The sequence below is a fragment of the Apaloderma vittatum genome, unplaced genomic scaffold (genome assembly GCF_000703405.1).
Source record: "Apaloderma vittatum isolate BGI_N311 unplaced genomic scaffold, ASM70340v1 scaffold8285, whole genome shotgun sequence".
NCBI lineage: Eukaryota > Metazoa > Chordata > Aves > Trogoniformes > Trogonidae > Apaloderma > Apaloderma vittatum.
The window spans coordinates 41,738-67,542 of NW_009718769.1; the positions used below are offsets into that span (position 1 = coordinate 41,738).

Below are 25,805 nucleotides of genomic sequence, written 5' to 3' on the forward strand. Positions count from 1 at the left end.
CTCTCTGTCTGTTTTGGCATGAGCTTGGTCTTATTTATTGGTCCTTGTATGAGAGATGGGATTTTAAGTCAGAAGGCTTGTATTGCAGTGGTGAGGAAAACCAGATTCCTGCTTTCTGATAAACATATTTCCCAGGCTTCAGGTCCCTGTCTGAGCACTAAGATCCTCATTACTGTTTCTCACTCCTTTGGTGCAATTTTGAGAAGCTAGATCCAGCAAGGAATGTGCACATCTACATCGAGACATGCAAAGTCAAGGCTCTGGGGACGGAAACTGTTGCTGCGCAGCTTCCTGATGCCTCCATTTTGGATTGTGTAGTTTTGTAGGCAGCCAGAATTCAGTTTTACCTGTGTGCAGAACTATCTTGGGCTAAGTTCTGTAGTGCCTGTATGATGCCTAAACCTCATAGCCAGAAACTCAAACTTCTTAACGGACTTGAATGATAGGTCTCAATCCAACAGGTATCTTCGGAAGTGGTATCAGTTTATTTTGATGAGAAATAAAAGTTTATTCTTTTAAACTGGAGAAGCAAAAGCCATAAGCAGGAGGCCACATTTGGAAACAAAAGAGGAAGTCCTGCACATTTTTATACACATGCATACGGAGAACCTCAGGGAGTAGAAAATGGTTGCTACATTAGGGGGGTTACAGTTCTGCTTATCGTTTTTGTAAAACTACTCTTGACATCTTAATCTCTGTAGAAACCTCTGACTGTGGCATACTGGGGTGAGAGAAGGTCCTTTTCTGACTCATTGGGTTCTGACCAAGAGTTAAGACCAACCCTTATCATCTATTTTAAAGATATGCCCCAATATTAAGATGCTTTGTATAAGGATCTTATCTCCCTCTGTACAAAAGTTACATTAGGACAGAGCATAGCTTTGTCTGATCCAGTAACCTGTCTCTAACAGTGGACAGAACTAAGACGACAAGGGAAGAGATTAAGAACTGGGCACCATGTAGCAATTATCCCCAGAAAACCTGTGCATAAGGAAGGTTTCCAACATGGGAAATCTCTGGACTTCACAGTCAGTACTGAGAGTGGAAAAACGAACATTTTAATGAAATACTAAGCAGGTGACTACTGCTGTTGTGTATTACTGTCTTAGCGGAATAGTTGCAACTGAAGTGCTCAAAGATCACAAAATTGCAGAATGGTTGAGGTTGCTGGGTATCTTTGGAGGTCATCTAGTTCTGTAGTGGTTTAACCCTGGCTGGTGGCCAGGTGTCCACCACAGCTGCTCTATCACTCCCCCTTCTCAGCTAGATGGGGGGGAAAAATTTAAAAAAGGGCCTATGATTTGAGATAAAGATGGGGAAATTATTTCCAGTTAGCACTCCAGGCAAATAGACTCAGTTTGGGAAAATTAATTAAATTTCTTAGCAAACAACTCAGAGCAATGAGAAACAAAAGAAGATCTTAAAAGTAACACCTTTTCCCCCACCCCTTCCTTCTTCCCAGACTTAACATCAATCCCAATTTATTCACCTCCTCCCCCTGAGTGGTGCAGGGAGACAAGGAAAGGAGGTTGCAGCCAGTTCATCTGATGTTGCCTCCACCTCTCCTTCTTCCTCTAGGGAAGGACTCCTCACTCTTCCTGCAGGCCACTGTGGAGTCCCTTTCACGGAAGATTATCTTCACACACTTTCTCCAACATAAGCCATCTCACAAGAGATAGTTCTTGACAAACTGCCCCAATGTGAGACTCTCTACATGGGGTGCAGTCCTTCAGGGGAAACTTCTCCAGTGTGAGTCCCCTTCAGGGTCACAAAGTCCTGACAGCCAACCTGCTCCAGCGTGGACTTCTCTCTTTCCATGGACTACAGGTTCTGGCAGCAACCTGCTCCAGCTTGAGCCTCCCACGGGCTTGGGATCCTCCACAGGCCCCAGGTAGACATCTACACCCCATCACCTCCATGGACTGCAGGGGGATAACCTCCTTCACCATGGTCTTCACCATGGTCTTCACCAAGACCCAGGGAAATCTCTGCTCCAGCACCTGGAGCACATCCTCCCCCTCTTCACTGACTTTCATGTCTTCACATATTCTCATTCTTCTCTCTCTCTGCCAGTTGTGTGGCTTAGTTCTTTTTGTTTTTTTTCCTCAGCTTCTTAAATATGTTTTCACAGAGGCCTTCCTATCATTAATGATAGACTCAGCCTTGGCCAGCAGTGAGTCTGTCTTTGGAGCCATCTGACATTGGCTCTATCAGACCTAAGGGAAGCTTCTAGCAGCTTCTTGCAGCAGCTGCCCCTACAGCCTCTGCTGCCACTGAAATCTGGTCAGGCAAACTGACCTGTGTCCAGGTCCAAACCCCTGCTCAAATATGGCCATCTAGAGTGAGTTTCCCAGGAAAGTGACTAGATATTTTTTTAATATTTCTAAGGAAAGAGACTCTATAACTTCCCTGGGCAACCTATTGCAGTGCTCAGTCACTCTCAGCATAAGAATTTTTTTCCTGATGTTCAGAGGAAACCTCCTGTGTTTCGTTTTGTGGCTATTATCTCTTGTCTTGTCAATGGGTTCAGCTGAAAAGAGCCTGGCACCGCCCTCTCTGTACTCTATGTTCAGGTATTTACATATATTATTTTCATCATATGTGAGGTGCTACAGTCCCTTAATCATCCCTGTGGCCCTTCAATGGACTCTATACAGTACGTCCATGTCTCTCTTCTACTCAGGAGCCCAGCAATGGACACAGTAGTCCCACTGTAGTCTCATCAGTGTGGAGCAGAGAGGAAGGATCACTCCCCTTGACCTGCTGGCAATATTTTGTCTAATGTGTCCAAGGATACCATTCACCTTCTTTCCTGCAAAGACACATTGCTGGCTCACTTTCAACCTGGGGTGCACCAGGACCCCCAGGTTCCTTTTTATCAAGCTGCTTTCCAGCTGGTTGTCTCCCAGTAAAAACTGATACATGGGGTTGTTCTCACTGAGATGCAGGACTTTATCATTCTTGTTGAACTTCATGATGTTCCTGTCAGCTTACTTCTCTATTGAGGTCCTCTGGATGGCAACACAACTCCCTGGTATACCAGCCACTCCTCCCAGCTTTGTGTCATCTGCAAACTTGCTGAGGGTGTGGTCTGCCCCATCATCTAGATTATTAAGGAAGATGTTAGCAGGACTGGACCCAGTATTGACCGCTGGGGTACACTGCTTGTCACTGACCTCCAACTAGACTTTGTGCCACTGGCAACCACCCTCTGGGCCCAGATATTCAGCCAGTTTTCAATGCACGTCACTTTCTGCTCAGCCAGTCCATACATCAACAGCTGCTCCATGAAGATCTTATGGGAGACAGTGTCAAAGGCCTTGTTGAAATCCAGATAGATGGTATTCACTGCTGTCCCCTCATCTACCAGGCCAGGCACTTCATCACAGGAGCTTATCAAGTTGGTTAAACATGACTTCCCCTTGGTGAAGCCATGATGATGACTCCTGATGATTTTTTTGTCTTTGACATGCCTGGAAATGGTTTTCAGGATTAGCTGCTACATCATCTTCCCTGGGATTCAAGTGAGGCAGATCGGGTTTACTTCCCTAGGTCCTCTTTCTTGCTCTTCTTGAAGATGGGCATGACATTTGTATTCCTCCAGTTTTTGGGTGCTTCTCTCAGTTGCCATCATCAACCAAAGACTATCAAGAGAGGCCTTGCAGTGATATCTACCACCTTCCTCAGCACTCATTGGTGCATCCCGTCAGGGCCCATGGAGATATGGTGTATGTCCATATATATATGGTATGTCCAGTTTGCTTAAGTATTCCCTGACCAAATCCTCTTCCACCAAGGCTACATTGTCCTTTTTCCAACGTTCCCCCCTGATCTCTGGGACTTTGGATTCCTCAAGGCCTGAAAGATAATAAACCAGAAACTCTTGCCTGCATTTTGCTTACAGGATGCATTTGAATAGGTTTTGTTTGCCTTTCCATTTGTCACAGTCTCAGAAGTCTTGAGGATTAGCAGTTTAAATTTTAGTTAAACAAAAAGGTTCTGTTATTCTTTTATTGTTCTTTACCTCTCTTATTGTGTCAAAATGACAAGAGTAAGCTTTGCTGTCTCAAGGTGTGCAGAAATACTGCGACTAAAAAGGAACTTACACTTGTTTTTGAAATGATACATCTGTTTATTAACCACTAGATAGTATCTATCCGATAGTAGTAATATAGTGCAAGTACTTACAAGTATTTATTAAAGCAAATACATTAAATGAATTCAGACTCTCTATAAGGTTTAGGTATATTAATCTGAAAAGCAAGAAAGCTTTTATGAAATATTAGTTATTATAAATGAAAGTTATTCATAAAAAGAAGTCGGTATTTGAACTTCAGACTCAAACCTAGATGATGAATATTGTGCAAATTATCTTGTGAAAGGTGAAGATTAGAAAGGCGATAAAAAATCAGTGAGCTCATATTTTGTCAAGGTAAAAACTGGGGCAAACATCTAATTTGCAAGTAAAAAAAGCCAGAAAATCAAGCTGTAATAAGTATTAAAAAATAGGAAGAAAAAGACTAGGTAACCTCCCTACCAGTCTAAAAGAAAGGCTGATTGACTGTGTAATATTAAATAAGTTATTCTTTATTTGTAGGAGCTTGTAGTGTTTATTATGAGAGAAAAGTTGCATGTGTAGCTGAATGAACTATTTATTTCTTACATAAAGCATCACTTGCTGCACTGAGGTGTTAATGAAGTGAAACTGTGCTATCTCCCTTATAGGTAACATCTATTGACCCACATTAGTATTGACTCAGCCTCAAGTAGCCCAACTACTTGTGGATTTTTAATTTGGCAGGTTTGGAGGGTTACTGACATTTTTGAATGCTGAAGTATGATAGAGAATGAAGTAAAGAAGCTAAAGTGAGACACTGAGTGTTTGTAGATTGTCTTATGCGTGAGTTTTTTGAAGTGACAGGGCAAACACTGCGTTACTACTCTTGCTGAAAACTCTCCCTTTAGTAAGGTGTGCTGTGGCCACTGCAGTCTCAGAGGCATGTAGAACTTTCGTAGGCAAAGAACATGACAGGAAAATCCAGACATCAACAAAATAATGTAGTCAGGCACTTAATACTTTCAAACACAACATAAGGTTAAGGACTGCTATTACTGCATATAAAGTGCTATATATGACTACATTATTGTTTTTATGTTCCTGCATATCACATCCTCTTTGTGTCTAGCTCTCCAGTAAAAATTCTTTTTAACTATAGGAATATGTATATTTTACAAAGGCCATGGACAAATCAAGAAACGCTCTGTAGAAGTGCTGAAGCTTTTTATTCTCCCATAACAGAGGGGAGAATGAAGTTACAGTGCTTCTGTTAACCAACATAATGCTACAATATACAGTTGGTAGGTAGTCAGCATTAATTTCTGTCTCAGTCACATTACATCTTTACTTACTATGCTTCTATTATTCTTTATATTAGTCAGTAAACAAAAGCTTTTTTAGTTTATAATCCATGACCACAGATTATGTCCTTTCAGTTGTACTGTGACAATTTCTTGGAATGGAAGCAATAAGGTTTGTGAATCTGTGAAGCTCAATGAGTGGCTTGTCCTGGTTTTGTTTGTTTATGGGGTAAGATTTGATTTTTTGCTATTTTAAATTACAGTTAACACATTAATTCTGTGATTTTGTTCTAGATGTTTTTCCCAGGTTTTTGAACCGGAATATTGCCTTCCTCCACACGTGATCTTCTCCCTGAACAGTACCCTTTTACTGGTTTGAATAGCAGATACCGAGAGCCAAGAGACTAGGGGAAAACCTAGTTCTACATCTAAGTGAATTTCAAAATTTTTGACAGTGTTTTTTATCCTATAATGAATCACAAGTAATATTTCACAGTACCTTGGAAAAAAAATATATCTGTGGCTGGTATAATCTGTAATTTAGGCAGGTTTGGCTCCAGACTTCAGGAACCATCGGAGGTCACAGCAAATATCTGTTAATTTGTTAATTTGTTTTTAAACAAGAACTGTAAGCTAAAGGGCTTGATTAAATGGCTTTTTTTGCCACCTTGTTACATTCTACTTTCAGGCAAAAAGGGTCAAATTCATAGCTTTTCTGCTGGTCTTTGCTGAATGCTCTTAGTCAGAAGCACTGCAGATGATCCAGTTCATTACTTGCTGGAGAAAATACACAGAGTATGACGTCTTTTAATGAAATCAAAAGCTAGGCTATAGCTCTCAACTTGTTTCCGGGCCTTACTGATCTGGTACCAAGTGTTCCAAAGTGAGTGAGGGACATTTATTTGCAGGCGTAAACACAAACATAAATGTTAGAGCTAGCTTTTAGCATTTGGGGATTGATTTAGGATTCTTGCGTGGGCTTATCGCCTACTTTCAAAAACACCCTTATAATCAATCTTTACTGGACAATCTTAATCTTTATCTCTAATTCAGGGAAAACCATGTGCACTTACGTTGGACAGAGGTTCCTTTCTGTTTTCTGGCCGAACCACTTGGCTTTTCTGATGGACTTTTTCTTTCTTGCCCCAGGCTCAGCTGCACTATAATTTAGCCTAGGTCTGTAGTTGCTTTTTTTCCTCCTCTTAAAATTTTAATTTAAAAAGATTTTCAGTCTCTTGCCAAGTTGTTCCAAGGGAGGTTGTCTTCTGCCAGGAGCCGTTCTTGGCATCCATATTGCTCCATTTGGTGCACTCTCTGTATATCCTGATTTAGCACTGATACATTTCTTCTTGGGATTGTCTGGACAGAACATGTGCATATATGCTGTCAGGCACAACCATGGTAGAAATCTCTAGGATCTCTGGATGCACAGCAGCCTCAGTGCTGCTGCTGAGCAGTAATTCCACCCAGGTGTCACACATGGTTGTAATAAATGCTTGAATCCTACCCTGAGAAAATTTTTAAGTTGAGAAAAAATGACAAATCCAGAAAAGTTTGGACATAGGCAACTCTACCTGGAGTGAAATGGCGGGGCTATACAGACATGTTATTATGTCCTGTTCCTGATTCTGTTGTAGTGGCTGTGGTTTTCTCTACACTTCAGCAGTCCTTCTGAAAGAAGTCTACAGTTTTGAGATGGAAACTTCAATTTGGTGAAAACTATTATGTTAGAAACAAATAAAACATCTTAGATGTTCTGAACTTTGTATGTGACAGAAATTTATTTTATGTTTGTAAGGGTAGTCATTGTTCTACCTTCAGTTTAATGGTAAATTTTCTTCTGGTGACAAAGCCCTCTGAAGGAATTAATTGTGTTTCTGACCTTCTGCAACAGATTGCCATTTTCTTCACTGGTCTGTCTCAGCTGTTGATAGACCTGTGAACTGGTTTGCTGTGGATCAGAAAGGGAATGCACACTTGGGATAGAAGCTGAGGAGGGAAAGATAGTTTTTAAACTTGATCTGGTAGCAGAGATGTTCTGATGTGAAACTATACTGTGAGAGGCCTGCTTGTCCTTCCTCCCAACAGTAGAAACACCAGAATTTTGTCCACAACCTGTTAGAATAAGTTTATTTTGAACATGTAAGTAAATTCCTGTGACTTGTTTGAGCATTTTCGCAGGGGAAAGCCTATCAAAAGACTAGTTCTAAATCAGTTTAATTTTGCATATAAACTATTCCACCATGATAGTTATGGTGGATTGAATTGTGGCAAATGTGAAATAACAGCTGGCTTAGAATGGAGTATGGAAATTAAAAAACTGAGGAGTTTTGAACAGATTTCCCAGTTAGGTGACTCAGTGGCCATAGTGTCTTTTCCTCGCTTTTTTGACTTTGTTCCTGAACGACTTGAGTTTTTTCCAGTGTGTGTCATGCACCACATGTTTTATTCACATTCCAGGTATCCCACATTTGTTTTCAGAGAGTCAAAAACTAAGACTTTTTTTTTGTTCCTTCTCTCCTTCTCCCCTCTTCCACAAATCCTAGTCTATTTATAAATTGCACAACTTGGCATCGAAGAACTGTGGCCAACGTGCAAGCGTAGAGTTTAATTATCAGTCATTCTTTTTGATGTTGGTTTGGCAACCAGACAGACAAAATTGCATTGCAGATGTCTGGTTCAAGTGTTATATGGGCAAAGCAGAGAGAATTGAGTAAACATTTTCACTGTGTCCTTCTCAAACCTTTTTATTCTAACTCTACTGTGAGAGGGAAGACAATTTCTACAGATGGTGGTTGTAGTTTTTTCATGTTGTAGTTTTTTCGTATTGTTTCATTTGCTTGGAGTGCAACTTCTGTTCAGCTTCTGAAGGAGTTATGGCCAAATCTTTCTTAAAAACATGATTGTTACCCAAAAGAACATAGTTCTTGGTAGATGGCCATTTTACCAGCATTCAAAAAGGCTTTCAAAGTGAAAGGCACAACATTTCATCTTATACTGTAACAACACACAGAAGAAAATACTTGGCTGTTGCTTCTAAGAGGAGTATTACACATTCATTATCAAAGGTGTTTACCTCTTGCTTTGGACAAGAACTGTTGTCCTCATTACATATGCATATATAAAAGGATATACATGAACCGGGCATGAGTTAGCTACTGAGGTAGGGCAAAATGCTCATCTCAGTTCTCCCTTTTTTCCATGCCAGCATAAATCATGAATAATTCCTTGAATGTAATAACGTAAGACTGTTTTTATCCGAATGTAAATGAGAGAGAATGCCAAGTTGTTGGTGGAAATATACAAAACCTTGTGAAAACTGGATTTCTTGATATATATATTACTTTGCCCTTGAACAACACTATTTTTCGCTTCATTCACTGTAATGAATCTAATTGTTTTCCTTTTAGAGTGAAAGCATAGAGGGGCTAGTATGTCTACATTTGAGAAAATTTATTATCTTTCTTTCAAAGTGAGGTAACATTGCAGTTTGCTAACATGAGACTATCGATTTGAGTAGGAGTGGAATGCTTTAAAATCTTTTAAAACTATGATGGTGTCCCTTTCTTAAGAGATTTTTAGAAGGGTGCTGGAAATAAACCCACCTCATGATATTCTTAAGGTCTGAGCCAAAAATCACTGAATCCAGCTGTGGCTGCAATAGCTGTTCTCACAGGTGGTCACAGGGGTTTTAGAGGCTTGAGTCCTATACAGAACAACGGGAGAACATTTTTTGCGATATGTCAGAAAAAGGAAGGATCATGTTCTGTATTTTTCTAGCTTGATAAACTCAGATTTGAAATAATCATCATGCTTCCAAGCTCTGTCATTGCTTCTCCTCAGATTAATTCACTGTCTGGCACATTGATGGACTGAGCTTGGGCACAGCAGTCCTAATTATTTTTCTTTTTCAAAACAGTTAAGCCATAGAACATTGTGCTGTTTTCTTCTTGGCAACTGTTTAATCCATACTGCCAGGACATTGTTGAGCTCTTCTCACTTTCTCTTGGCAGGAATGGACAAAAAAAAATAGGTTACAGATCGCATTTGTCACTTAAAATTTCTGGAGGAAGCCTCGTGAGCCATAAACTTCAACTTCATTGACCCTGGTCAGCTGCTCTTTAATGCCTCTGGGTTTTGAATACTTCTTGTGCTAATTTGTGGCCCTTTGTTGAAACAATAGTCAGTCTAGAACAGCTCAGATTGTGGACTATTTTTCATGTCTGCTTTGACATATTTGGAGTACTGTACTAGCTATGCATGTTGCCCAACTCTACAAATAAGGAAGGAGTAAGATAAAAAATCAGAATAAGCCCTGTCTCCTCTTTCTTATTCCACATTGTTGGGATATGTTCAGTGCTGTTTCCCTTACTGTCAAGTGCAAAGTGTGTCACTTCCAAGTCGGGAGGAAACTTGGGAACAAACTGAATCTCCTTCTGCCCAGTGCTGCTGCAAGGCCATTACTGCTGTATGTTGGCTCACACAGAAGACTTAAAGAAAAGCTATAGGGCGTTTTCCTTCCTCACTTCATATAAAAAACAAAAACAAAACCAAAAAACCCAACAAATGGTAAAATAAAGAAAAACTGCCTCCTAAAAATTACCTCTAAACTTACTTGGCATATGCCAGGTTACAGCGTAGTCCCAAAGCATTTGAATTATATTTACAACATAAATATTTACATTTATCATTTTAAAAGCTATACTCTACCATGTAATATCATATTTCTGTATATTATGTGCAAATGTGATAACCCATTGTTGCAAGGATCTTAAAAACTATGCTGTGACGTGAATGTAGAATTACTAAACTGATACATGTTACTTAAAGATTGGTTACTGCAAATAGTATTGCCACTCTGACTTGTGCGAGTTGTCTTTATGAAACAAAAGAGATTACACGGTTAATTAAGTTACTACCATTTGAGTGTCTCTGTCATGATACCACTCATGTTGCTTGAGACTTCACACAGCCTGTTGCTTATGACAGCCTTGCAAATGTTAGGTGTAGGGGCTGTACTCATCTCCCAGAAAATTCCTGATATTTCCTCCAGTTTTGTGCTTGCTCTTCAAGTTATGGCATTCCCTTAAACCAATGATAATGTTGTCTGTGCATCACTTTAAAGCCCTCTTGTTCTGTTTTCCCTTTTATGATTGCATGTATCCTTCCTAAAGGATAAGCAAGGTTGGTAAGACATAAACAAATGTAGATGGTCACATGAGGCAGTACTGAAACAGGCATGACCCCATTGCCCATTTTCCTGTGTAAGACCCTAGGAATGAGAAATTAGCTGCAGATGAGATAGTGTGAGAAGAGCAGGAATTGTAGTAATAAAAAGCCACTCCCTTACTCCTTTCATCTGAGCTGGAAATTACTTTGGAGGCTTGTCTTACTGTCGCAGAGCTCTATGTCTCAGTTGTGTGCTGTCTTTCCTGTGGCAGTAATGGCCTGGCTCTGAGACCCACCTTCTGCAAGAGAAAATTTCAGTTTTGCTTATGCTCCTGAAAGGAATTGAGCTCAATTCTATAGACAAGGAGGTTTGTCATTAAATTCTGTCAGAACAGAATTATACTTGTTAAAAGAAATCCTGGTCTTCTCAAAATCTCATTTAACTGTTTTCATTAGGAATACTTTAAATCTGTAGTGCTAACCTCAGGTAAATCTTTCCTAGTGTGAGTGAGCTCAGAATCAATCTCTGAGTGGGATTGTGGTCAGTCTTTGTGAGGACCAAGTCTTATCTGCCTTTCATTAGATATGTTATCTTGAAATTCTTTTTTTGGTGTTTTTATTTTCTGCCACCAAAATGTTAACATATGTTTCAATGGCTGAAGTGCAATATCATGTCCTGAGTGTTCTCTGTATAGCTGCTTTCTGTCTAGCATCACTCCATCTTATTCTCTGACTTGTGAAGTATTTGCTTTTTACAGAAATTTAGTCTCATTTTAGTGATGGTGACTTCTTGAGTTCTCTGAAGCTTTGGTGTTTTGCAATATTTGTAATCACTCCTAACCATACTTTGGAATGATCAGGGAGTTTCATCTATGTTTAGTTTACTTCTTGCAGTGTGATTCATGAAGATGTTGTGCTGAGTACTAGCACATATTTATCAACATCTACAGTGAACTGTTCCTTAGAGCAGAAACTGTTTTTTCAAGCCAGCTGTGCAGAGACTGTTAATTTGCGGAAAATATTTGTTCCTTCTGAAAAGTCACTGCTAAGTGTGTGAGAAAACCTTCCTTCTTTAACAGCAATTCAAGATTACTAGTCATTACTAGTCTTTCAAGACATCAGAAGATGTTGTCTATGTTGCCGTAGATGTCTTTTCCATTGACTCTCACCAATTTAATCCAGGAGGACTACAAAGGCAAAGAATGATGGCATATCTGGGTACTCTTCTGATCAGCCAAATCATCTTCAGTACTTTCTACTAAACATTTGGTTGAAATTCTGCTACTCTTTATGGAAGTGAAGGATATTTCACTGACTTCATGTAAGAGAGGCAACATCCTCACTCTTCCCTGAGCAGACTATTATAATGATACAGGATTGTCTTTAACTTCTCAGAACAAAGAACCCCAAACTGCCCAAATCACTTTTTTCATTTGATGATATTGACTTCAAGATACTCAAGGGTTTCATCCCTGCCTTTGACAGTCAGTATTTTAACTTTCAACGGTTGTTAAGAAGCTGTAATACACATTTAAAAATTACACGCTTAACAAATGTTTTCCCGTTTTTTCTCCTTTTTTTTCCAGAAAATATTTTGGAGAAAAGATAGGACTTTATTTTGCATGGCTGGGTTTATATACAGAATTTCTCATTCCATCTTCAGTAGTCGGAATTATTGTATTTCTTTATGGATGTATAACCATTGAAAGTGACATTCCTAGGTAAGCTTCTCTTGAAAATTATAAGACTATGTTTTTTGTTTATAATCCTAAGTGAAAATAATTACTTTTACCATGTCTGAAAAGCACCGATATACCATTAAAAACCCTGTGAGCATTAGAGATACACATGTGTTGAGTAGCTAAGAAATTTAAATGACACACATTTACTTGGCTCTTCCATATTGCAACTCCTGAAACAGAAATGTTCAGTGAGACATCTGTGCTATTTTAAGTCCTTTTTTTATGACATCCATTTGCTTTTTATGAGTGCACATATCTCCACGCTCACCCAGAAAGACATCGTGCAGAACTCACTGAAGTTAATGCAAATACACTATCCAGTACTCTTGGATTACTTTGTTCTTCTTAGTAAAATCAGGGCATTTGCACAAGTAAGATGAACAGCAGTTAGTATATTTAGCATACTTGGTACCCAGAGTATTCTCCCTCTTGATAGATACAAAAAAATGTTGAGCTTTGTTCTCTGGGACCTGAGGGTGTTAAACTAAACAGAAATTGCCAAATTGACTTAATGTCTGCTTCTCAGTGAAACAAAAAGGACTCTTCCTCTGTGTTATCTGTGTCTGACTTGAGGTGGTAACAGGATGCTGGATTACTTGTACAGCTGGTCACACTCGTTGTGGCAGTTCCTGCATTCTCTCATATGAGTTGGCAACTTTTCAAGCGGCTCACTGCAGTAGGACATTATTGTTGATAAGTAAATGATGAATGACGGCACATCTGAGTTTGAGCTTGTTTCCTTAGCTCAGCCTGAATGAATCTTGATGGGCTGTGCTTGTCTGTGGGAAAGCTTGTGCTAACATTTAAACTTAAGTGAGATTTATGGCTAAGATGTATCTGCAGCACCCTCTACTGCCTTTTGAAATAGAAGAGAGCATTACTTTAGTGATATGATGGTTAGAAACTGCTGTATGCCTTTCAAAAATATAAAATGAAGTGTATTGATACTATGATTTTAATAGTTCTTTTTTATCTAAGGTCAGAGAAAAAGAAGCTATTTAATGATGGTCAATATAGGAACAATCATACAACATGCCAGTTATCAACGAAACAATGTTGCAAGTCTTTCCTTGGCTCACAATTCTGGCAAGGACACTTGAGCTTTGCACTTCTGAATTCACCTGATTAAGACTGTGCAGATATGAAGGTGTTGCACGTAAGAAGCTTATGAAAAAACCTGAAAGCATACTCAGCAGCAACAAGTAGAGTTTGGCCTGTTAAAGAAATAGCGAAACTGAGTAAATACACAGCAAATAAGACAGAGAATTAAAATAACAACTTGAAAGTAAAGATTTTAAAATCCGTAGGAAAGTCTCCTATCTCTCATTTTCCAGAGAACAGCTGAGCAAATGCTGTAAACTGGGGGAAAGGCAGCACAGCTTAACATCTGAATATATGACTATATGAAGCAGAAGTGGAAGTTTCCTAGTCTTTATAAGATTTTTTCCTATTTTGTATTTTATTTTTAAAAATTAGGTTAGCACTCTGTCCTAGAAAAAACAAGGGGCTGTGGAGACCAAGGGTACCATGGCCGTGTTTAGCATTCAGATTGAGAACACTGAAATATAAAGGTATCCAATTTCCTAAAACCACTGTGCACACAATATCTGAACACCCTTAAAACATATTAGTATAAGTGACTAAATTAACTATTAGCACTTGAAGAACTTAGCCAAAACTTTATAGCAGATGGTGGTACAAGTGATTGGCGTTAAAACCCAATGCTGGGAAAACAACCATTGCTTTTATAAATACCTCTCAAATAAAACGTAGGGTAGAGGTGAATTTCAAAGTAAATATTGAGAAATATAACACTCTTGGCTAGTTTAAGTCTCCCAAATTACATACACATATGTCAGTTTATATCAAAACCTAACATGCCTTGCAAATGGTGTTGCATACTCTGTCTGTGACACAGGCCAACCAACATGCCTGGGTGAAGGTTCTGGACACTAATGTGGTGTAACAATTAGATTGATGACTGTGATTCATTGTTTTCCTATTGGTAAGGTGCCTATAAGTATTTGAGTATTCCAACACATGGCAACATGCCTTGAAGAAACACACGGCTTCTCTTCTCTGCAAGTGCAAGCCACATATGGTCCAAATGGCTTGTGATAGCTATATTGTGCTGCTTGATATCACTGCTGTACATTGTCCTTTTTTTCTAAGTTTTAATACTCAGAATTTGTGCATTTGTCACTCACAGTAAAGAAATGTGTGACCAACGCAATGCCTTCACCATGTGCCCCCTGTGCGACAAGTTCTGTGATTACTGGAACCTCAGCTCTGCTTGTGCTACCGCTCGAGCTAGCCACTTATTTGACAACCCTGCAACAGTTTTCTTCTCCATCTTTATGGCTCTCTGGGGTGAGTATTGTTTTGCATGTTACCAGTGTCATTTGCTCTTTGGACCCTGACGGAAACGAAACTCGCAATGCGCAGTAATAGAACATATAGTAGCCTTATGTATAATAAAGTGCTCATAGATTGAATGTGATACCAATATCTTTAGGAAGCTGGCAGACCACAGAAGTCCAGTGAGGGGCTGCCTGTGCTGAGGAGGGCAGTATTACAAGGCTTTCCACTGTCAACATCAGGCTTTGGAATAAATGGGCAGGAGTTGGGTAGTTCAGGGAAGAAAAGTGTGTCTTTTCACTCTCTACTGCCTTATCTAATGGTACATCTAAACTTTCTCATGTTTTTCTTCATTTGCTTATTTTTCTGTTGACATGGCAATTCCATTTACCACCTTCGGCATTTGGGCTCAGAATTTATTTGAGCATTGGCATGGTACAGGCAGCTGAAAGGGTTTAATTTAAGCAGAGAGTGCACCTCCATGTGGGACAACTTAGTCATATGTTTTTATCAAAACTTCATGAGATTCCAAGAACAATGGGGCTATTATCATTTTCATTATAATGTTTTAAACTATTCCTTTTAAACAAGCTTGATTTTCTTTAGTGGTAAATATATTGTGTAACACTGAGGATATCAAAACCCTTCATAAACATTAATGAATGTAGTAGTATTCTTATTGTTTCTGGCCTCAACTCTCCCCTGAAAAGTGTGTACTCTGCTTGCATGTGTTATTGCTGTTGTTATGCCCTCACTCTTGATCTGGTTTACTGTGAAAGTTAAAGGTGTTATTGCTACTATAATACACTTTTTATTCCCTGATTAATTTTTCATACAATGAAATTTTCATTCTTAATATGGAATTGAGCAAAGTTATGATTGCACTATAACTATCCCCAAGCAATCAGTGTGTTATACTTTACAACCCGTTTAGAACTTTACAGCTTGTTTTAGAAATGACTGACTGTAACTTGGTGTTGGGCATGGGTAGCATAGGATTTTTAAGGAACTTGCAGACAGAGCAGATCACGGAAGTAAGAGGTTTTTGTTTACCAGTACCTGGAAATCGTGCAGCAGAAGTTATAGAATATGTGAATACTATGACTGAGAGAAATGGCAAAAGATGATGCATTTATAGTCTCTCACACTTACTTATTTTCCTACTTCAGATAGCTGCCAATTACAGAGCAGACTGGCAAATAAGGTGTCACAGTTTACCTGCTGCCATGAAGCATGCAATATACTGCCTTGTCCAGGTTTTAGTGCAGCTCTTGGAACAGCATGTGTATGAATGACAACTCATTTACTTTTTCATAGGTAAAGAGTATTTTCCTGACAGAAAATCTGTATTGTAAACTTGTACCCATGCAGATGATCATTTCCATGCAGCCTCATCCAAAACAATTATATTTTAGTATCAGCAATACCATACACAAAGCAAAATATTGACATATCTTTCCACTAAGATAAGTTAGTAGAATCTATAGAGGAACAGAAAGGAATAAAAAGTTCCATATGCATTGCTTTTAAAAAAAACTCATATAAGAATAACAAAGTTCTTTCTGAGCTGGAGCCTCCTCCAAAAAAAGTGTTTCCCACAGACTGGAAAAGTCTGTTCTTGCGACCATGATAACTGAGCTTCTCAGTGCAAGAAAATACAGTCACCAAAGTGAAATAAGGTATGCTTTACTAACTCCACCCAGTTTGCCTATTATTAGATTACACCAAATTTTGCTCTCTTACTTCTATGAGACAATACTGGTTGTATCTAGAGCTCATTCTGCTGAACAACAGATCTCAGTCTCACATCTAATAAGCATCTCTCACAGTATCTTTAGTAAATGTCACCTGAATGCTTTCTCCAGGATATAGTATAGTGATGTACAAACTGGAATATATTATGAACTAAAATTTTGTACTCAAAAGAGTAAAGTATATTAATTTGAGCTGTTTTCCTATCATGATAGTGCTGGGCACAAGAATTCTTTCATCCTGCTTGCCTTCTCCCATTCTGTCTAACTGCAGATGACTTACTGTGATTGATATCCTGAAAGGAATCATGCTTTTACTAGCTGATATTGATGCCTCATAACATATCTGTGTGAATCTAGCAATAGTACTTTTTGCACATGATCATATCCATGAAGTACAGAGTATTGCCTGGCTACTTTTACTTAATGTCACTGGTGTTCAGGGGTGCTGAATTTTAGATATCAAATGTGTTTATTAGAAGGACAGTTCAACATAATGGAACCATTCTTTATTAGTGTAAGTCAGGGCAAACGTCCTGATTTCAGAATGGCTACAGCATCTAGACAAATAAATTTTACAGAGCTAAATGTGTAACTCACTTTTCTGAATATCAGGAAAAAAATGGAATGAGTAATAGCACCCTATAAAATAACAAAATGTTTTTTGTATTTAGGATAAATAAAAACCATAGAGTTTTCAAAACATGCTAAATATAGCTTTTATATGTCCTCTCCTCTGTAAGGAAGGAGCAGAGATAGCAACATAACAGCTTAATGTCTGGATTTACTTTCAGTGTACTGCCAGACCTGTGTTTAAACAATACTTATTTCTCACATTATGAGAGGATACCCGTGCAGAAAATATTTGCAGCTAAGTGTTGGAATAGATTCTGTCTTGTAAGAGTCAGGCTGTTTTAATAGTATTATAACTTTTCCCAGTATTATCTTACAGCTTACATCAAAAGCAGATGCAGTCAAAAAAGCCGGTTCTAATTCTCCACTGTTGTGTGTCTCATGAAGCTATCTACAAGTTGTACAAAGTGATGTAAATACTGCTCTAATCTAACAATGTTTTTATAATCCCCTTTTCACCAAAGGCAAAGCAAAGCATAAGAAAATGGAAAACAGTGCCCACAGTTGTTTATAGGTATAGTGGGTGATTTTAGTTGGTGTATACTGGTTTAGTATTAAACTAGTAATCTGAAAATAGATGTCCACAATGAAGAACAAAAAGTGCTACTTCTAACCCATAAATCCATAATTCGTGAGCAGCCAGGCAAAGGGCTATCCAGAGGAAACAGCAAGTATGAGATGAAGGTCAGGATACTAAATATGAGCAACAGTACAGCATCTGTTCCTTCATATTAACGAAAAAGGAAAAGCAGGACACTGAACTAGTGGCCAGTCCTTTCTAAAAAAATCAGTGTGTCTATGCAGGACAAAAGTATTCAATGGTACCACTATAATATATTTCAAAAGAACATTATTTTCCATATATTACTAAGGGTCTTAGTTTACATATAGGTATCAATGATTTATTTCCGTAGCAGGCTACACCTCCCTTCTTCACGTGTTTCTAACTGATTAGAAACCCTGAAACAGCAAAATCTGTCTTGTGTGTTAAAGATTAATATTTAGACTTAGGTTTTGTTTCATTTGATTCTATAATTCATGAGTACAAAGCATTACTCATAGGAAATTAAGTTCTTGGGGTGGATATCAGCAAATACGGGTTCAATATCAGTCTCTGACGAGAACTTACCAGTGTCTTTGGGCAATCTGTGTTGTGTCTTTCTATATTTTATTTGTTAAAAGACAATAATTATTGTTTCCGTGCTTTGCTTGTGCTCTTCTTTAACATTGAGCATAGGGCTGTTTTTGAGATTCAGGTGTCAGTTTGGGTTTATAAGCAACATGAACATTCACCAAAGTACATTACTTTTATAATTTTAACATTATTGTATTTTTTTAAAAGCTACTATGTTCCTTGAGCAATGGAAGCGTTTGCAGATGAGATTGAGTTACTTCTGGGATCTGACTGGACTGGAAGAAGAAGAAGTAAGTTTCCTCTCCTTGTGCTAATTTACTGTATGAACTATTCTATGTCTGAAGATATGCATTGATATTTAGATTCCTCATGAGTATTCTCCAGCTCAATGCAGTTCATAGCTATATTTTTCTAAATGAAAATAACTGATGCAGTTTTGAGTACCAACATATCATTAAAGAAATCATGGCCTATATTTTACTGGTGAGCACTCCAATTTTAATAGTTAATATTAAAAAATATTAGAAGTAACAGCAGATCATTCTTTGCTAAGAATGCCCATATACCGTTATACAGACTGCAGTAACAGGATGATACAGAATAAATACTTTATAATACAGATGCTATTTCATTCTGTATAACAAAAATTCTCTGTGATGATGATTGTAATATGTCAGGGTAACATAAATAATATTTGCATCCAGGTCTGTGCTGCCTTAGATACATTTGTGAGCAGAGCTGTTCCAAACAACAAATGGGGTTGATTTCTTGAGAATAGTTTTTAAGTGCTTTGCAGTGAAGCCATGGGATTTCCATCTGTAACTGAGTTGACTGAAAAGTGAGACATTCTTGTTTATTAGCATTTACAATAAATTTGGTTTTAGTTCTGTTTGCACGCATTGCTTCACATGTGTCATGGCTGTTTAAATTACTGACTCTCACCAGAGGATACATTTCTAACTGACTAAAGAGAGCACATTTACCAGCTGTAAACATTATACTAAGAACTGGTAGATTTTGGACCTTCCATTACATATTCCCTAGCAGGAGGTGCTGATGTGGCTCTAGATTAGGGTCATATTCAGAATTAGATTCCCTTTAATCATTAATGGTGAGCTGAGTATATGGAACAATTTGGTGTGCCTTACTTTCTTTATTGACTTAAATAGAATGTAGTCTGGTTCCTAGAATGTAAATTGTAGGCCTACCTTAGTTTGATGGGAGATTTCAAATCTAATGCTTCATAATCCAGCACAGTTCCTTAAACAACAAACCACATACAAGCTTCCAGCCCTGCTGCTGGAGCTCAACTCAGACAGGATGTAGAGTGCAAATAGCCAAGAGGAAAAGTAAACTGACATCATGAACTTCATGATGTAGCACGGTAATAATGTCATTCCTCTTCTGTCTGTTCCTCAGATAATAATTACTGGATAAAATGAAAAAGTAACCCTGAGACTCCAGTATTCCTCTTCTTAAATCACTTTCCCAAAGTACAGCATTAGCAATGTAGTTGGGTCCTAAGTATACTTTCACTGATGATGTGACTACAGCCTCCACTATTTTCCTGTTTTCTCAGCTGTTTCACTACCCTCTAGCCACTTATGACATGAGTGATGCTCACAGTATAACCCAGTACTCACAGTTTGTTTGCTGTGATGCGAACCAAGTGCCTCAGCATATCAGAAATTATTGCTTGTCCTACGTGGAAAGTCATACTGTTCCTTGGGAGAACAGCAATTTTGTACTAATTACAGCACAAACTGAGAGGCTGGAGAGCAAACTCCTGGCTCTGCAGAATACTTCATGAACCCACGAGATTTTACTGAATTTCAAGTTCATCACTTGCGGTACAAAATCCTTGAGTTTTTCTCAGTATTTGCAAAATGCTGTGAAAGAATTTATAGATTTGTGAGGTCCTGTGATGGAGAGATCTGAAGTGGTAAAAGTTTGTGGACGGCAACTATGGGATCAGCCAGAATCCTTTGTTTATGACAAGTGAAGGAGTGCCAAATATATCTCAGCCCAACTTAAAGAATTAGGAACACAGAATCATAAAAATAAGTCTGGAATGGACCTTGAGGGGCCATCCTTTGACCATGGTAGGATCAACTCTACTTAAATCATTATGGAAAGTTGTTTGTCTAGTTTATTCTTAAATAAATCCAGCAGTGGAGATTTTGCTTTCATCCCTAGGCAATCTATTCTAATATTTTTCTATCCATACCACTGATATGCTTTTTTTAGTGTGTAACTTAAATTTCCTCGCTAAATGTTTTGGGTTTTTTTTCTTGTTCATTCTTTCAAAGAGATTACCTCTGTCCTCTTTTCAGCAAAATTCAACACAATATCATATTTGTCATCTTTTTTTTAAGATGAACTTTCCTCTGCTCTTTCAGTCTTTGTTCTTAAATCATTTTCCAGACATCTATTTATTCTTGTTCCCTTCTGAATATTTTCTAGTTGATCCATCTCTTTCTTGGAGAATAATGTTCAAAACTGACATGTATCTTGATCTGACATCTTAAGCAAAAAGCCGTGCATCCTACCATCTTCTCTCAGCTCTTCGTACTTCAGCAAAAATGGAAAAGTCAGATCATGTTTTGTTCTCCTTTTATCCATTGGATTCATAAAGATAAAGATAAATTTCTCTGTAAGACAGATACAAGCACCATGTTTCAGTCATGGCGAAGTCTTTACAAATGCTGAAAATTGTGTTGGAAAATGGAAAATTGTGTCTGATTTGGCTAGGCCAGAAGGAACTAGAAATGGAATGCATAGGATCACTTAATAGAGCAAGAAAGAAAGGGGCAAGGAAGAAATTCAGAAGGTTTTCCAGTTTTAAGGCTAGTTGGGGTTATTGATCATTATGAATTTATTTAGAGAGGGAAGTTAGGGAACCCAAACAGGGAGGAAAACAAACATTAAAGTTGAAAAGCTGAGAAGTACATTATGAGAATTATATTAAAATAAATGCCTTTAGTGTAATTTTTGTGGGATTTTGACTATAAAATTTTCAGTAAAATTACTTTCCTTAAACACAGTAGGCCAAATCTTTTGCTTCAAAAGAGTCACACGAGAGATTAATTTAGTCCATTTGTTTGTAAATATCTTGGCAACAGCAGTCTGAGAAAGCAGACTCCCTAAGGCTTGCCTGCATATTTGCAGCTGGCAGCGATTCAGACTTAGAGGATTTGTGTTTGTACATCTGAAATCCCCCAAAATATAGGTAGCATTGGGTGCTAGACTGCAAAATAGATAATTGTTTTGAAAAGCAATTGAGCAACTGAAAACTAAATGGGAGGGGAAAAGAAAAGAAATAAAGCAAGACTAGAAGCATAGAAGCAGAAGAGTCTTGGAAATACCATGAATAAGAACTGAATGTGTCATGTCACAAATGTGTGTTTGTGCAACCAGTCAAACAGGTTGTGCATTTGTTTGTTTTTCAGGTTGTATAATAAGGGATAGAGCCGCCATTAGTAGAGTAGGGACAGAGGTGGAAAAGTCCATACCCTCTTCTACTTACGAAGAAGCTGATGAAAAAATACTGAGGGACTCTAATTAATGATGTGGGGAATAGAAACTACTGGCCTCTCCTGAATCTTCAGAAGCTGTATTTCTAGGACCCAGGATGCTCCTGATTTAGGTTTTCTGAATGGAAGAGATTTTGCCTTATTTTATCAACAGTTCTGTGTAGACTGAAATACAATTGCAAATATAACTGTTGAAATCTTAGAATTTGGAGCAGAACTTGGATGAATAAATGAACAGAAAGTCCACACTAACTGAAATGACGAGTGAACGTCTTGCTATTGTTCAAATAGTCACACTATTATACTGTTCCAGTATATTAGGGAGGAATCTGACTGTCTGTCTTTGTTAGAAATGTGTTTGGTAAGTTACAATTTTAAGTTAAAATCCTGTGCTCTGTAAAATGCTTGCAAACTTTTTATGCAAACTCTAATTCCCCAAGTCTTGTTCATCCTTTTACTATTTGATAACTTGAAACAAATATTATTGAACTCTTTAGGGAAGACTTTAAGAAACCCTGTGGATTATCACTGAATTAAGATAAAGTAATAAGGAGGGTAGATTGGATAAGGCAGAATTAAATGGGAACCAGACTAGGGTTTTAAATACGTTTACAGATAAATCCTATTTTCTCCTTACTCAATCATGATTTAACTCAATCTTCTCCACATTTTAAAAATTTGTTGTGACCAGATTAATTTGATGTTTTCACCTTGCCTTCCAGCACATTCCTTTTTTGAATTTCCAGTAGCATCTACTAAAGCTGGCAGTATAAAATATTTTTTTTTGCTTAAAAAATGGAGGAGTGCAAAGTAGACTACAATAAAATAACTGTATTCACAACTTACTCGTCTTGGGAAAGAATGGCCAGTAATTGTAAAAGGGGAATGTGTAGCTACAATATTTGTGTTTTCTTCCTTTTTAAATGTATTTGCCATATTATTCTCTGAAGCCTTTGTTTGGAAGATCTTGACTCACATGGTGAAGGGGCATAAAATGCCTCAACAGTTCACTGACATCACTAGGTAGAGATTCCTTCCATAGTTTCAAGATCCTAATTTTAGTGTGTCATCCATCACATATACCTACCGACTAAATATTTGGAGAAGTAATTCCAGAAATAAAGCGAACAGTGTTTGCGGTGGAAGGGACTAATTAATCAGATAAGTTTTCCCATAGTATAACCAAGGCACGGAAAAGAATGCATGGGTTAGGAAGACTCTTTTAGCAATGGTGAGCTGTTAAATCAGCTTGTCTGTAGCATGAAACTTCATTTGTAGATCACAGCAGCTTAGGACAGTCTAACTCCATAGTACTGAACGCTACTATCCCAGCCGTGCAGCCTGGTTCTTCCTCTTACATGCATGCTGGCAATCATACAGCTGAGTGGTGAGCAGTTCAGACAGCTGATACAGGTGGAGGGTAGACAGGGGTATGAGGAGAGGGAGTTTTTATCCTGGTCACATCATGCACCTACGTATACACTGGTTTCAGTATAAGGACAGAAGAGGAAATGTGTGGCCAGTGTAAGATGAAATTGAGTCTGAGAGTAGGGGAGCCCAGGCTTAGATTGGCTTATGCTGCTCAGAAACTCAAGCCATTAAAGTGAAGCCTAAAGTATAAAAGCTTTTGACTACAAATTCAACATTTGTGTTTTCTTCAAATAAATTGTTTTCATGAACATTCCTGGCTGCTAATCCAGTCATTGGGATATTTATGGGGGGAAAAAAAAGGAGGCACCGGTACAGCTGAAGCAAATTAATAAAGACTGAACAAGTGTTTACGGTCAAAGAGATTTTTAGTTCAGGTTAGCTAAAGTGTCTGTATTTCTCTACATTAGACAGGTGCCAATTCTTTAATCTGGATCATGGTTTAACTTGAAAAGTTCACAAAGCCTTGGAAAGACAGTGGTTGGTTAGAATATACATCTCTGGAACAAGATAATTTGGGGTCTTAAAAAGCTTTTGTTAGCTTGCCTCTGATGTATGTGTTTTAGGCTGTGTGCCTTAAATAGACTCCCATTATTTCTACCTAGTAAGCCAAGTTGCCTGTAAACCATGGGTTCTGAGGCTGAAAGGAAGAAAACTCCAGGGAAATTAGAATTCCAGAAACATCATAAATCTTGATTTGTGGCAGTAGCTGGGTCATTCCAGTTCTCACTTGTGGAAGCCTTCCTTCCAACCAGTGTGAACTGCTTTGCTGCTCTGCTTATGTTCAGTGTATTAGGAGAAGGCTGTTCAATGAATTTGTAGTGTTTTTTGACTTTCCTTGAAGTATCAAAAAGAAGCAGTATGTTGGCTAATTTTTTGCGCATAACTCCTTCAGTCTTTTGATATGGAATAGTTTCTGAAGTTCTGCTTTTTCTTAGCAATCCAGATGTGTTTGTCATGCATGCTTTTTAAAATTCCATTATCACTTTCTTCCTAAATCAAAGAGGACTTAAGGATAGATTAGTTTGCACTATATATTCTTATCATTACCTACACAGCCTTAATTTGCAATGAACAGTAGATACACATGTTGTATGTTTGAGACAAATCCTGAAGACCATTCTCAGGGAAAACTCCCACTGACGTCAATATGAGTTTTGTCTGACTAAAAATTTCATGATTTGGCCCTTTGTTTTCAAGATGGGAATTATCGTTTTCTACTCTCAAAGTACCTCAAAGTACCTCAAAGGCCTCAAAGTACCTTGGCTCACATGGTTTTCAATAAGTGTCTGGCAGCTGTACTGGCACACTTCCAGCAAGTGGATTCATATTTATCCCTACATGGACATTTGGCCTTCCTTAAGTCATCAGAACTATTTCTAGGTTATTGTCTTAAGTGTAGAACTCTTCCAATTCTCATACAAAGAACTGATTCTGAATCACACTCTTTTTCCAACAGAGCAGAATTGTTCCTTCACATCCATGTATATATGACCAGCATTAAGTATCTCTAAATCTGTTTTGCAAAGAAAAGTTTCATGCAATGTACTCATAAAAAGAAAATACAGATAGATACAATCATTCCAGGAGGTGCTGTGGTCTGTTTAGTAAAGGGTAAGATGACTTGGCACATTTGGTGAAGACAGATCAACTAGTTTTCCAATCCAGATGTAGGTGTAAGAAATGCAGTTTAAAGGATATTGAAATGTCTTACTAGGAAAACTAAATATAACTTGACCAAATTTGAACAGAATGTGTGCTTAAAGCAAAACTGTCAATCGCACAGAAGTAAGTTACGGTACAATGTCTTATTTGGAATTTTATTTTCTCACCCTGTTTCCTTTCAAGCCAATTTCAAAAGTTCTTCTGACCTCTGGCAGCTGCCCCTGGTGTCCCAGAAAGCTTTACTTAACAGAAAATAAGAAGAAATGAAGAAAGCCAATTCAGTTTGGAGGTGCTCCCATAGTATGATTATATCTCCTGAGTTTCTTATAGCTTCGTTTATCTCATTTCCTTACTTTCATCAAGCTGTCTCCTCTCATGTAGTCATCCATGTCTGATGCCTTCATCCTTTCTTCATTTAAGTCTAAAGATGTTTCTTCCATCTGACCTTATCTAAGGAAGCATTATACAAATTAATGCACATCAACAAGCTAGTGAAAACTTACAAAACATCAGGATACGGGCATTGAGCACAATATCTTAAAACACCTGCTGTTGTATCTTTGTCTTTCCTTTCCTCATCCTGCTCACTACTACTTTTGCTGCTAATCAACTTTCATTAAGTCAGATTATCTGTGCCTCAGTATTTCTTGAGGTTCCACATATACTCTTTGTAAGTAATAACAACAGTGATCCTTGAGACAAGGAGTGCTGGAGTGATTCCCGAACCTCATTCATTGTAGCACCGATTTTTTGTGTGGCACTGCAATGCAAAGAGTGTCATGCTTGCACCCTTAAAACGTATTTTATTGATTTGAATAGTACATGAAATTACGAGTGGAAAATAAGCTGTCAGACTAGCAGTTTCATATTTGTTTGATATAGCATCCTAGTGCTAGAGTCTCAAGGCATAGCAGTACCTGAGCTTTAGAGGAAAAATGTTCCCTCAGGCCTCCCATGTTAGCACCAGACCCCTTTTCTAACCTTTAGTTTCTCCCTATAGCATCCCATAATGAGTCCTGTGCAATCTCTAAGA

At 38.1% G+C, this 25,805-nt stretch overlaps 1 protein-coding gene across 1 annotated transcript in view; it reads left to right on the forward strand.

The window, feature by feature from the left end:
* Window positions 1-25,805, forward strand: part of LOC104274674 (anoctamin-2-like) — a gene marked incomplete at both ends in the record, with an annotated part of 120,452 nt that overhangs the window by 23,441 nt on the left and 71,206 nt on the right. The window contains 3 exons of the mRNA XM_009870374.1: window positions 12,114-12,248; window positions 14,479-14,639; window positions 18,354-18,436. Coding sequence (XP_009868676.1) covers window positions 12,114-12,248; window positions 14,479-14,639; window positions 18,354-18,436 — 379 coding nt within the window. The remainder of the gene's footprint in view (window positions 1-12,113; window positions 12,249-14,478; window positions 14,640-18,353; window positions 18,437-25,805) is intronic.